General features: G+C 39.5%; 1 protein-coding gene across 1 annotated transcript in view; it reads left to right on the top strand.

Annotated features, from left to right (window-relative positions):
* ece2b (endothelin converting enzyme 2b) overlaps window positions 1-14,261 on the top strand; it is a 45,734-nt gene that overhangs the window by 22,615 nt on the left and 8,858 nt on the right. The window contains exons 2-14 of the mRNA XM_022200059.2: window positions 225-311; window positions 2,590-2,725; window positions 3,538-3,753; window positions 3,930-4,054; window positions 4,216-4,362; window positions 4,860-4,925; window positions 4,997-5,185; window positions 9,394-9,536; window positions 11,084-11,198; window positions 12,303-12,413; window positions 12,499-12,597; window positions 12,999-13,076; window positions 13,181-13,284. Coding sequence (XP_022055751.1) covers window positions 225-311; window positions 2,590-2,725; window positions 3,538-3,753; window positions 3,930-4,054; window positions 4,216-4,362; window positions 4,860-4,925; window positions 4,997-5,185; window positions 9,394-9,536; window positions 11,084-11,198; window positions 12,303-12,413; window positions 12,499-12,597; window positions 12,999-13,076; window positions 13,181-13,284 — 1,616 coding nt within the window. The remainder of the gene's footprint in view (window positions 1-224; window positions 312-2,589; window positions 2,726-3,537; window positions 3,754-3,929; window positions 4,055-4,215; window positions 4,363-4,859; window positions 4,926-4,996; window positions 5,186-9,393; window positions 9,537-11,083; window positions 11,199-12,302; window positions 12,414-12,498; window positions 12,598-12,998; window positions 13,077-13,180; window positions 13,285-14,261) is intronic.

The following is a 14,261-nucleotide window of genomic DNA, read 5'->3' on the forward strand; positions in this document are numbered from 1 at the left end:
AGAATAAAGCTTTAATGTCCCGGTGGAGCAATCTGGCTTTTAGACAGCAGCCGATGAATAATAAATACAGAAAAACACAGCGATCAATAGCAGCCGACGTGAGTAAAGGATGCTGGTTAACGCTGTCAGGATTTTAATTCCTCATCAGGCTGATTTCACGGGTTTGAGTTTGTGCAGAGTTTTCTGATTTATTGCCATCATTTGTGCGCTCTGTTTTCCTGCAGATGTCCAGCTACAAGCGAGCTACGTTTGAGGAGGAGGAGGTGTCGGACGCTCCGGCTGAGGCGGCCTCGTCTCCCGACAGAGTAGAGGTCAGTGAACCCACCACAAACAGAAGAAGAAGAAATGAGTTTTAGTGTCGTAACAGACCCCCCCCCCCGGACAAACCTGGGAGGCCTCCGACTGAAAACACAACGGGAGGCCTCTCAGTGTGAGTCCACCTCCAACAAAGACAGCAGCAGTGGGGGTCTGGAGCACTGCCAGTCCGGCTGCTGGTCAACACAAGTTACTTTGGCAACTCCTGAACGCAACAACTGAGCTGGACGAGGACAGGGAGGCAGATTTAACAGATAGTTCTGACAAAAACACCACTTCTGTTGCATAAGCCTCACTGGGATTGGAAAATTACAACTAAAAATAACACAAAATATGCAGATTATACTGCTTGTTTGTACTGTTTTTCCAATAATGTCAACAAAAAGCACATTTGGAGGCAGCAGATGATCAAATGATTCTCTCCCAGGAGCAAAATTGTTTACTTTAAAGTGTTTTGTTTCTGAAACTGGGTCATGATTTCCATCAAAGTGCGGCAAGTCCTGGTTCACAGTTAGGATCCCACCGATGTGTTTAGTTTTTCCAGAGCTGGTATCGATTATTAATCATGGAAGAAATATTTGGAATCGATGTACATTACATCAAATTCGTAACTTGGCTACTGTTGCCAAATATGTTCATGTAATTGAATATTTTGATGACTTTATGGTGTTGGGATGTCCTCCTCTGTTTACTGATTGATTGATTGAAGTCAATCAGTTGGTCTCCTGCTGTTTTTCTCTGTTGATGTTTTATCACCTTAATTACCCCCTTTGGCCCAAATCTTACTCTTCTGACTCTGTTCAGGCTACCTCCTAACTTAGCTGCTAGCTGTTAGCATAGCATTAGCCACTGTGACCGTAGCTAATGTTCTGATTTTTAACGATGTTTGTGCTTCTTGTTCAGTTCTTGGAGATTGTTAATCTGACTTCAGACAGATGTAAATAGTGCTCCAGATAGCATTAGCTGCAGGCTAACAGCGAACCTCTTCCATAATTTGGGAAAAGGTAAAAGTCAGACTTCTATGGGAAGATGCTCCCCATAGACAACAATGACTTTCAAAACTGCAGCCTTGCTCAAGATGTACATCAACATCTAATGCAGTAAAATAAAAGCTAACCTGCTGTAAAAATGTATTGTTATTAGTCTAAAAGGCTAACTAGCTGAATTTAGGTTTAGCTAATAATGTTAAGCTATAGTAGTTTGTTGTACCACAAGGCAGCTAGCTGACATTAGGGTAAGCTAATACTTTTAGGCTGTATTAGCTTGCAGTAGCACTAGATAACTAGCTGACTTCAAGTTAAGCAAATTTTGGGCTATATTAGCTTGATGTACTGTTAGTTAGCTGAATTTAAGAATAAGCTAATACGTTTATGTTATATTAGCTTGCTGTAGCACTAAATAACTAGCTGACTTTAAGTGAAGCTAATATTCGTATGCTATATTAGCTTGCCATATCGCTTGCTAACTGCTTAACTTCAAGCTGACCAAATAATTTTGTGCTATATTAGCTTGATGTACCACTAGATGACTAACTGACTTTAGGTTTAGCTAATACTTGTATGCTTGTATTATTTTGCCATATTACTAGCTAACTAGCTAGTTAAGCTAATAATTGTATGTTATATTATCTGGATGTCCTGCTAGCTAGCTGAATTTAAGTTTAAGCTAATACTTTTAATGCGATTTTAGCTTGCTGTACCACTTGCTAGCTAGCTGAAATTAGGATTAGTCTAGTATTTTTAGGCGAGATTAGCTTGTTGTAGCACTAGATAACTAGCTTCCTTTAAGTTAAGCAATTTTTTTAACTGCCGCTAATCTAAAAATGAGCAAAGATGAAGAACTTTAAGCTTTAATACAATTTAAACAGATGAGTTCTGTAAAGATTCACTTCCTTTACAGTCCACAGGAAACGAGATATTAGCTATAGAGACCAAAGCTTTTTTTTGTTTCGGCTTGTAAACTTGTTTATTTCTTCTGTACAGTTGGGCATTTAAACATAGAGGTTAATGGGAACTGACTCCACCTCTAGTGGACGTTAGAGGAACTGCAGCTTGAAGCAATTGTTTGTTTTTTGGGCAAATCAGCAGCAGATGTTAAACCTTTATCTCCAATCTGAAGGCATATTGAATTTTTTTACCCATTAAGGACATTTCTGGAGGTTTTTCCAGAACGAGAGTCTAAAATATGTGATAAAATATAACTGACTAGAGCCAGATCAGTAGCAGATAGGTGGATGATGGACTGATTAATGGATCCAGGGTCTCTGTGTCTCAGGTGGGTTTCAGGAAGGGCGGCGTGGACCTTCTGGGCCGGAGAACCCAGCTGGAGGTTCTGCTGTCGGTTCTGCTGCTGGCCGCCCTGCTGGCTCTGCTGGCCTGCCTGGTGGTTCTGGGTCTCGGCTTTAGTTCTGGTACCTGAAACTTCCTCGTCTCATTCCTTCTGTCCTTTCCTTTCCATCTCCGCCTCCTCCTTTCCTTCCTTTTTTATCTCCACCCTTTCCTCCCCACCTATACTTCCTGTCCTAGCCTCCTTTTTATTAGTCTCTGTGGGTTTTTTTTGTTGTTGTAAGACTATACATATAAAAGCTTTTCTTTACTGTTAACGTTGGAGTCATTTGGACGATTTTCCATTAGTTTGAACAAAAAAAAAAATCCGTAACGTATGAAATTTACTTCTCAAAGACATCAAAATGATGTTCAAAACTCCAGCCTTGCTAATGTTAGATTTCTGTTAAATGATGTACACTAACATGTAATACAGTAAAATAAAAGCTAAACAGCAGTAGAAAGTGTATTAATACAATTTGTAGCACTATCTACCAAGCTGACGGTAGTTTAAGCTAATAATATGCTATGAGCTTGCTGCAGCACTAGTTAACCAGCTTACTTTATGTTTAAGTAATAATTTAGTTCTATATTTGATTGCTGTGCCAGTAACTAAAAAGGTGACTTTAAGTTAAGCTAATACTTTCACGCTATCTTAGCTTGCTGGAAGACTTGGTAGCAAACTAACTTTAGTCTATGCTAATAATGTTGTGCTTTATTAGCCTGTTTTAGTACTAGCTAACTTGCTGACCTCAAGCTAAGCTAATACTTTCATGCTATATTAGCTTGCTGTAGTACTAGCTGACTAGCTAACTTTAGCTTAAGCTAATATTTTAATGCTATTGTAATGATTACTGTATCCTGACATGTTTGTCATCTCTCCCCTGATACCTTGCAGACAGTGGGCGTGGCCTGTGTCTGTCGGAGGCGTGCGTCACGGTGGCCAGTCAGATGGTGGAGGCGATGGACCGCAGCGTCGACCCGTGTCACGACTTCTACCAGTTCGCCTGCGGAGGCTGGATGAGGAAGAACCCGCTGCCAGAAGGACGGTCCAGATGGTCGACCTTCAACAGCATCTGGGAGCAGAACCAGGCGCTGCTCAAACACCTGCTGGGTGAGGCGGGTTGTGGAACTGGTTTGGACTGGTCTGAACTGGTTTTAGAGCTGGTCTGGACTGGTTTTACTGGTTTTATATCTAATCTAACTGCTTTTATATCTGGTGTAACTGGTTTTATATCTGGTCTAACTGGTTTTATATGATGTGTAACTGTTTTTTGTTTCCTCTTTCAGAAAACGGGACGTTTAACGGCAGCAGTGAGGCTGAGAGGAAGACTCAGTCTTATTATCTTTCCTGCCTGAACACTCAGAGAATCGAGGAGCTCGGAGCTCAGCCTCTTATTGACCTCATTGCCAAGGTAACCACACCTACACTCTTTCGCCATGGTGACCGCCTCCCCGCCTCCCTCAGACAACAGTCCTGCTCTCCACAGGATGAACCACTGTGAACCACTTTATTTAGTTATGAACAAACTGCAGGAATAATCAGAAAGTCTGGTTTTCACTCTTCTGTCTGCAGATCGGCGGCTGGAACATGACGGGTCCGTGGGACAAAGACAACTTCATGGAGGTTCTGAAGGTGGTTTCAGGTCCATACAGAGCTCAGCCGTTCTTCAGTGTCGGAGTCAGCACCGATCCCAAAAACTCCAACAGCAACGTGATCCAGGTGAACCAGAACCAGAATGATTGATTTGTATGTTTCAGTAATTGTGTACTTAAATATTACTGTTTATCTTTTTATTTATTCCTGTGACTTTCATATATTTGTAATAATTCTGAGTGTTGTTTGAACTGTGAAAACGTCACCGTGGGATTTGTTGCCAATTTAGGGAAGTTTCAAACAATAAAATGCAAAAATAAGGCAGTAATAATAATCTGATGATGGTAGCTATTTTTATACATCAAAGAAATATTGATTACAATTTGGAAAATATTCCTGAAATGTCAGAAAAAGAATTAAATGTTTGAAAATATGAATAAAATGTGTCAAAATAACATCAAAATGTGGAAAAATTGTAATCAAATGTCTGAAAATATCAGAAAATCTTAATAAAATGTTGAAAAAAAGTTAATTAACACAAGCTTTATGATTGGGGCATGGCTGTTGGCATAGCTCCGATCTGATTGGTCCTCAGGGCTGATGGTCTGTGATCTCCTCTGCAGGTGGACCAATCAGGACTCTTCCTGCCGTCCAGAGATTATTACCTCAACAAGACAGCCAATGAGAAGGTGAGAGACCAGAGTTGTGGGCTATTTAGACATTTTAACCCAGACTGACTCGTCCTTGGTGGTGCGTTCAGGTGCTCGTGGCCTACCTGGACTACATGGTGGAGCTCGGGATGCTGCTGGGTGGAGAGAGGAGCTCCACTCAGCTTCAGATGCAGCAGATTCTGGAGTTTGAGACAGCGCTCGCCAACATCACCGTCCCTCAGGACCAACGGAGGGACGAGGAGAAGATCTACCACAAGGTGACCATCGCCGAGCTCCAGGTGAGTCCAGATGTGGTGGAAAGTTCAAGTTAAAGTTCTTCTATGAGATCAGTCGCTAAGTTCAGGAGGGAATGACATCAAATCATCAGCATACAAAAGGAGCAAAAAGCTGACTAAATAATCTGCTACTTGCTAATAGTGCTGTTGAGGCATGTGATCAGATTTTGGTCCGTTATCTGGATCCTTGAAGCTCCACAGTCACCAAACGTCTTCTTGAAGCTTCATTTATGCCCTTAGTTTGGTGTTTCTGCCCTCTCAGGTAGTAGAAACATCAGCAAAGACCACAACACAGATAAGACGCACAAAACAGGTGTGGCTCTAATCATCCAAAAATGTTGTTTTGTCTCTTCTCATGTCATGTTGAGTCTTATTATCGTGACATATTTTGTAGTGTTTTGTCAGTGACCTCCTCTCATGTTGTGACATATTGTCTTTTACGTATAGTGTCGTACCATGTCATGACGTATCGTATTATTGCACCTGCCTCATCCCATGTTGTGTGGTATTGCGATATACATGTCACGCAGTGTTGTGTCGGGTTGTATCATGACTTATGGAACAGCCTGTCATATGGACCCATCTCATTTCGTATTGTCGTGTACATATAGTGTCGTATCGCGTCATGACAGACCTTGTTGTGTTGTATCATGACATATTGTGTTGTCTCGTCTTATTCCATGTCATGATCTTGTGCATCTTCACTCTGTGGTTTTGTCAACACTTATAGTCTAAACAGTCAAAAGTCGACTGCAGGATGTGTTACCAAAGGCTTTAAGCTGTTGAAGAGACGGCTGCAGCATGTGTGACTGTTTTTCCTCCTCTTTGCGTGATCTTATTTCGATGCTCTTTAAGAAGTTACCGGATAAACGCGTCAGTGAAGGATCAGAGCAGAGAGGTCTTCAGCTCACCATGCTTAGCTTCTACACTCACTTGCAGCTCTGTGTTCTTTACTCCTCACCAGCTATCAGGTCTTCTGTGTGTGTGTTTGTGTGTTTTGTGCAGCAGCTTGTGCGTTAGTTGTGTCTTCATTAAGCCTCAGCTCAGGTCTCTGCAGTGTTGGTGAGCAGACAGCAGCAGTGTTGCTGCGATGCTGTGGACAGCTCCGCTCCTCTCTGCTGCAGCTCTCTGTCCTTCAGGGCTGCAGATGCTTCAGGGGTCACCATGGCGACTGTTGCCATGAGCTGTTGCTATGTGACTGCATCCCTGGGAGAGACGAGGGAGGAGGTTAGATAACAGGTTATTATATAAACATGGTTGATGTGCAGATGAAGAATAGTCTGGACTCTTTGTCCTCGGTTCAGCGCTCCGAAAGTTGTTTGTTTTTGTTTACTATTGTGGACGTTGTTTATTTATTCCAGCATTCTGTCATTAAACATCATTAAGCGCTTCATAGCTCATGTGTCCAGTAAAGGTAATAATGATGAGCAGTGACTGAGCTGCAGCGCCCCCTACCTGCCGTCATTAACCTCCAACTGACTAAACGGCAAAGGCGCTGTTTCCAACAAACACACAATCTACATCAACACAACACAAAATGGCAGCAATATTCAGCAATATATCATGATATATCATGATGTGAGATGTTAAGTCGTATCGTTTCATGTTGTAGCATCATGACATGACATATTCTATCATATCATGTGATCGTATTGTAACATTTCATGACATATTGTGTCAGAATATGTTGTACTGTGTTGTATTTTATCATGACAGATCATATCAGGTCTTCACATCATGTTATATCTAAGCCATATCGTGACATATCATGACATGTTGTGTTGTTGTATTATATCGTGACATCTTGTCATAGAGTAGAATGTTGTGTTGTATGTTATTATGAAATATTGCATTGTGTCATATCATGATGTAATATTGAGTTGTTTTTTGTGTTGCAGCATATCATGACATAGCGTTTCATTTCATCGTATCATAACGTACTGCGTTGAATCTCAACGTGTTGTAATATGTTGTATTTTATCATGACAGATCATATTATGTCATATATAAGCCATGTCGTGTCATATCGTGTTGTATTGTTGCGTGACATATCTTGTTATGTTGTGTTGTGTTATATTTAATTAGGACACATCGTGTTTTGTCATCTCATGATATCATGATGTCATCGTATCGTGACATATTGCATCATATCGTACCGTTATATTACATGGTGTCATGACATATCATGTTGTCTTATGTCGTATCATGTCATAGCATAGAATATCGTGTTGTGTTGTGTCATATTAGTTACACTACCAGTCAAAAGTTTGGACACACCTTCTCATTTGTTTTCATTAGTATTTACATTGTAGATTCTCACTGAAGGCACTGAAACTGTGAACGAACACATATGGAATAATGGAGTAAACAAAAAAGTGTGACATAAGTCAAAACTTGTTTTATATTTTAGATTCTTTGCTTTGGTATTCTCTGGATGAGCTTCATGAGGTAGTCATCTGAAATGGTTCTCCAACAGACTTGAAGGAGTTCCCAGAGATGCTGAGCACTGGTTGGTCCTTTTTCCTTCACTCTGTGGTCCATCTCATCCCAAACCATCTGGACTGGGTTTAGGTCAGGTCGTCTCCATCATCTCCTTCTTGACATCAACATGGATGTATACGGACATTTACCTTCTTGTCTGCAGTCAATTCATGAAGAAAACCAACAAACTGCACAGAGTTAATGGAATCAGATTTCCCTCTGCAATCAAAGATGTTTTAAACTACCAACATTAAACACCTGAAATCATCCAGGTATAAAGGAAATGATTTGAAACCCTCATCTCTGGGTGAAAAAATCTGTTATCAAGCAAATTTAATTGAGTTACATCGACTTGAATTTAGTTTTCAATCAACTGAAGCAGAAATTTGAGTTTAAATCACACAGAATGTTAAGCTGATGCAACACAACTCATCAAGCTAATGTTTAAAGGGTTTATATAGAGCAGTAAATAAGATTTTATATCTTGCAACTATGAATTTCATGAAGTGGTGGCAGCAGGCTCCTTAAATTACTGTTTTAGTGCATGTAAACATTTCAGTATATTTGCTGCACAACGACATTTTGCAGAAGAGTTTGTAAAATCAAAGATGAGTGATGAGTTTATAGCAGAAATATTGAATCGGAGTGACTCTGTTGTTTAGTATTTTTGCCTTCAGCGCCCTCTGCTGGAAGAAAACGACTCCAGAAACTTTATAAATCTCTTGGTTGGAGAACAAAAAGTGTGAAAACTTTAAACCAACGTGTGAAGAACTTCAAAGCTCTGAGAACCTGTTAAGTCTTTAAAAACCTGCCTCGCTGTGGAGAGTTTCCTCCTGCAGAGTCTCAGGTTTGACTTTTTTTTTTTTTTTTAACTTTCTGCCTGTTTGAAGCTGCAGCAGACAGCAGGATTAGGTTTTCATGCCGGCGTCTCCCCCCCGGGTGGAGTCGTCGGCTCCCACACCGAGGATTACAGCCGACAGACCTGCAGGTGAACGTGGGCTGGAATCACTTTAGATTCACATGCTGACGAAGAACAAACACCCCGAACGTTCCCACTTCATCCACACCAGCCTCACTGAGACCGTTAGCGCTTAATCTGAACATGTGCAGCTCAGATCTTCTGCTGTTTGTCAGGTTCTTATTAAGATTCTTTCATTTTTCTGCCTTCAAAACGTGGAACACAAACTTTAAAATACTAAAGGAGTGGATTCATTTGAAGTTAAAATACACAACAAATAAATGCAGTGAAGTGAAACACCGAGAGGAAAAGTTGACGTAAAAACTAGAAGAAAATGTTTAGGAAATTCTAATCCTTGTCTCTTGTTTTCCTTTCTTTTCTGTTTTCCACCATGTGATTGTTATTGTCGGTGGTGAGTTGACCACAGACTTTGAGTCATTTTACATCTTTTTTTTGGTCGTTTTGTGTCAGAAAGTGACAAACTGTTATATCATCAAGTTCTACTAAATCTCCACAAAGAGACACAGAATGAAACCAAATGACCTCAAAACAAAGAACCCACAAATTGGTCACAAAGACACACGAGATGACCACAAATAGAAAGATCTAAAGCCTCTGAAGTGTGATCTGGAACAGCCTCCAGGCTTCGGTGGATGGACTGTGTTGGTTGTAAATCTCTCAGACTGGAGTTCTTCTTCATTATAATGTGACTCCAGAGACTGAATGAATCTTCTGACTGAACTGTTAAATGTTTTGTCTCCGTCTAAACCAGATGTTGGCTCCAGCTGTGGACTGGCTCGACTACCTGCTGTCTTCTCTGTCTCCTCTGGAGCTGAACGACACCGAACCGGTCGTCCTGTACGCCAGAGAGTACCTGCAGCAGGTGTCTGAGCTCATCAACAGGACGGACCGCAGGTGAACCGGCGTCTTAAGATCTAAGATCTGCTGCTGGAACCTCCATCAAAGCAGAGCTCAGCTTCAGACACAACAAACATCACATACAGAGTCCTCTCACACGGTTTCATGGACCGACAAAACTAAATTAACACTCTGAAAGGATTTTATTTACTCCTGTACCAGTTTTACTCTCTGCAATATAAAGTTCTGAACGCTTGTGGAAACAGAACAACATGAAGGAGAGAGATGTCTTCTGTCAGTAGGACACAGAAGGATGGAAAGCAGAAAGACATGAATTTTTTAATCATCTAGTTTACAAAAATTGAATCAATATGTCCAACATCACATTATGTCCAGAATGATGTACAATTTGTCTCAAATGTCTCAAAATGTCTCTAAAACGAAATTAAAATGTCCAAACTGACTCAGACTTCATCCCAAATCGCCTCACAGTTGTCTAAAACTACTTAGAAATGTCCACAAGGAGAAAAAGCTGTCTAAAGTGATTCAAAATTTGTACAAAATGACTCAAAAACGTGTCCAGAATGTCAAAAATGTGTCCATAGAGAATCAAAGTTTGACAAACATGGTCTAAAATGTCAAAAACTAGTTCAAAAGGACTGACAAATATTCAAATGGCAAAAAAAAAATCTAGAAACTGTCCAAATTGGCTTGAAAATGTCTGAAAATGATTTACAATAGTCAGAAAATGACTCAAAAATTGTCAAAATAACAAAGAACTTGTCTGAAGTGACCCAACATAACTCTAAAATGACTGTTATGTGACAGAAACCTGCCCAATGCGGTGAAAATGTGCACAAAAATATGCCAAAATGTGTCCAAACTGTCCAAAATTACTTTTAAAATGTCTGAAATTACTAAAATACAAAGTCCAAAATGACAAAACCTTGTCCTAATTGATTTAATTTGCCCCAAACAACTGAAAAATTGTCTAAAACCACAAAACCTATTTTAGAAAATATCTAAAATGACTTCAAAACAGAATCATTATTTTACTAAAAGTCTCAGCTCACTCAGTTGCTGACCTTTTTTATGGACTCTGTCTAAAGCGATCGGTGTATTTTGACAAACTTTTAAATAAGACAAGTAGAATAAAGTTATTTTGAAGAGAAGTCAGAGTTTTGAACTTAGAACTGGTTCAGTTTTCCAATGGAAACACATCACTGAGAAATAGTTCATGGACCATCGGAAAGTTGACAGTCCTGTTTTTAGTGGTGTTATGTGGGTGTTTTTAAAAGAAAAAAAGACAACAGACCAAAAGGTTTTGGAGTTTAAAGAGTTAATTACCTGACGATGTTTAAAAATAGAACAATCCTTAAAGACTGTTTGGATCGTCAGCTTGATTAAGTCTTTAGGTTTGAACTCATTTCTAAAGTTGCATCCGAATCAAAACAAAGATGACGACTAACTGGACAGAAACATCCAGATGGTTGGTAAAGATCATTGAAGAATCTCCAACACAGAAATGTTCTTAAATGACCCTGACGTTCTGTGATTATTATGGTCTGTCAGACTCTTTAACCTGAACCCTGAACTGTCTGCAGTCTGCTGAACAACTACATGATGTGGACGCTGGTTCAGAAGAGCGTCGCCAGTCTGGATCAACGCTTCGAGAACGCTCAGGACAAACTGGTGGAGAGTCTCTACGGAACCAAGAAGGTACGTATACTCCTACAAATACTACTGATACTACACTACTTGTTTTTTACTGGTTTTAACTGGTTTGACTCGTTGTAACTGGCTGGTAGTGTTTTTATTGGTTCCAACTGAAAGGTAAAGGCTGGAACTGGTTTGATCTGGTTCTAAAATGTTGTAACCAGCTCTGATTGTAACGGGTTGTAACTTTTTTGTTCTTTCTGGCTGGTTTAAGCTGGTTTAAATTGGTTGTGGTGTTAAAAATGGAGGGTTTTTACTGGTCTAGTACTCCCTACCCCTAGTTCAGACCTACTGTGACAAGCTTTTTACTGGTTCTAACAGGTTTAAATTGGTTGGTACTGGGTTCAGCTGGTTCTTATTGGTTGTAACTGATCAGAAAGATTTGCACTTTGAGCTGTAAATGGTTCAGACTTCTTTGCTTCAAGCTGCTGAAATCAGAATGAATTAAGATGATTCTTTCTGGCTGGTTTCAACTGGTTGTGGACTCCGGGAGTTTAGACTTGTGATGTTCAAAATGGAGGGTTTTATTGTCAACAGTTGGTTTTAACTGGTCTAATATGCCCTTCCCCTGATCTGGACCTACCATAACAAGTTTTTTTTGCTAATTTAGACAGGTGTAAACAGGTTAGTACTGGTTTTAACGGGTTCCAGTTGGTTCTGCGCTGCCATCACAGTTTTGTAGTCAAACTCATTTAGCTTCTTCCATATTTTCTGGCTGCCTGTGGTTGGTGCTAAGCAGTCATAAATGGAAAGAAGTTATTTTGTTGTTCTAACTGGTCAGAAGAGGTTATAACTGGGTTGAACCGGTCCTAAAATGTTCTAACTCTAACAGGCTGAAACTGATTGTAGGTTGTATTTTGGGGAGGGTTCAAACTTTTGTAACCAGACTGAACTAGATCATTATTTCCAACTGGTTTTCACGAGTTGCAGCTGGTTATAACTGGTTGTGGATTGTGGGAATTTACTCTTGTGCTAAAGGAGATGTTGGTTCTTATCGTAAATGGTTCTGGCTTCTTGTTACTGTAGAGGAAACGCCTGTGGTTGGTTCTAACTAGTCTTAACTAACTCTGACTTATTCTAACTGGTTTAACTGGTTGTGTTTTTCAGTTATGCACCCCTCGCTGGCAGACCTGCATCGGAAACACCGACGACACTCTGGGCTTCGCTCTGGGCGCTCTGTTCGTCAAAAAGACGTTCGACAAACAGAGCAAAGAGATTGTGAGTCTCCACAGTTCCAGCTGGAAGTTAGTCTGAATCAGGTAAACTGTGGTTGGTTTAAACTCACCTGTTCTTCCTGTTTCAGGCCGAAGAGATGATCAATGAGATCCGCTCAGCGTTTAAGGAAGCTCTGGACCGACTCAGCTGGATGGACGACCAGACGAGGCAGGCGGCTAAAGATAAGGTAACCGGACGGACGGCTAAAACCTGGCTAAAGGGAAACTCAGTGTGACCAAACATCTTCCTAAAGCTGAAGGACAGAGTAGAGTGAAACAGTTTGTAGAGGCTTTAAACATGTAAACAGTTAAACATCTGTAGTATGTAGAGACAACATTTAATTCCAGTGCTGACTGACACTTGTAGACAAAATATTGAACATATTGCTTCCATTTTTTTAAATAATTGCCACATAAATAATCAAAGAAAGTCCACTTTTTATGCTCTGTGGCTTCATGGCTGTTACCCAGAAACAGCTTTAGGGTCAGAGGGTTGAAGAGTTTCATAATTCAGACTTTAATGGATTCACTGCAGAAGAGCATTAACCAGAAATAGTTTTTATTGTTCTGACCGTTGGCTCCTCATCAGGCCGACGCCATCTACGACATGATCGGTTTCCCAGAATTCATCCTGGACCCCAAAGAGCTGGACGACGTTTACGACGGGGTGAGTAAAGAAGAAGGTTGTAGCTTCCTGAGTGGTGCTCTGCTGCCCCCTGCTGTCCAACACCAGCATTACATGCCAGTGTTTTATCTAACTGGTTGTTTCAGTACGACGTGTCGGACGACAGCTTCTTCCAGAACATGCTGAACTTCTACAACTTCTCAGCTCGAGTGATGGCCGACCAGCTGAGGAAGACGCCCAACAAAGACCAGTAAGCATCTCTAATCTTTAATGAAATGTCTGAACAATGTCTGAAAAATATGAAGGAAATGAGAATAAACTTTCAAAGAATATTACCAAAGCTCATGAAAAATTATAACTAAATGTTTCTGAAGACATGTTTTGTCAAATTCCACACGTTGTTAATAAAAATCCCCATTTTACCAACGAATATCAACATGAAACTTCCCCAGCTTCTTATCAGTTTTATGTCTAAATATATATATGAGGTATTATCTCATCAAAAATCCACTAATTCACATAAATGTCCAGAACAATAAAGAAGAATAAACATTTTAAAAATAAACAAAAGGCCAAAAAATATTAATAAAATGTAAAAAAAAGAAGAAAATATTCAAAGAATATTACTAAAGTCATAGAAATCATTACCATTTCACAATTAATGATAAAATGTTAAGTAATACATCCAAAAATATTTTTAAAAAATGGAAACAAAGTGTAAAAAGATTTTAATAAAGGAGCCAAATATGTAATTCAATGAATTAAATATGAAGAAAATGTGAAATTCTTGATAACAGAAAAAAAACTTAAATGTCTGACAAATAATAATAAAATCTGAAGATGATCTAAGGAATAGTCATCAGAATATTAATAACAGGTTAAATAGAAAAAATAAAATAGCCACAAAATATTAGCGAAGTCAGAAAAACATGAACATGTTCAAACCATATTATGGAGCTCAGAAAAATGTGTAAAAGTATGAATGTGAGGGGAATAAAAGGTCTGAAAAATATCTAAGGAGCACAAATTACATCTTAATAATCTTACTCTTGAGATATTTTTATTTATGTGTTCTTATTTATTTAGTTTTATTGAAATATGTCTGCAGATTCAAGTAGTGTATTAATGTGCATATATGACTAATAAACACAGTAAAAGTGACACATTTTCGCTAGAATCCATAAATCCATAAATCCATAAAATAAGCATGTTTTGCAGTTAATAAAA

This window comes from Acanthochromis polyacanthus, chromosome 13, assembly GCF_021347895.1.
Source record: "Acanthochromis polyacanthus isolate Apoly-LR-REF ecotype Palm Island chromosome 13, KAUST_Apoly_ChrSc, whole genome shotgun sequence".
NCBI classification, from domain to species: Eukaryota; Metazoa; Chordata; class Actinopteri; family Pomacentridae; genus Acanthochromis; species Acanthochromis polyacanthus.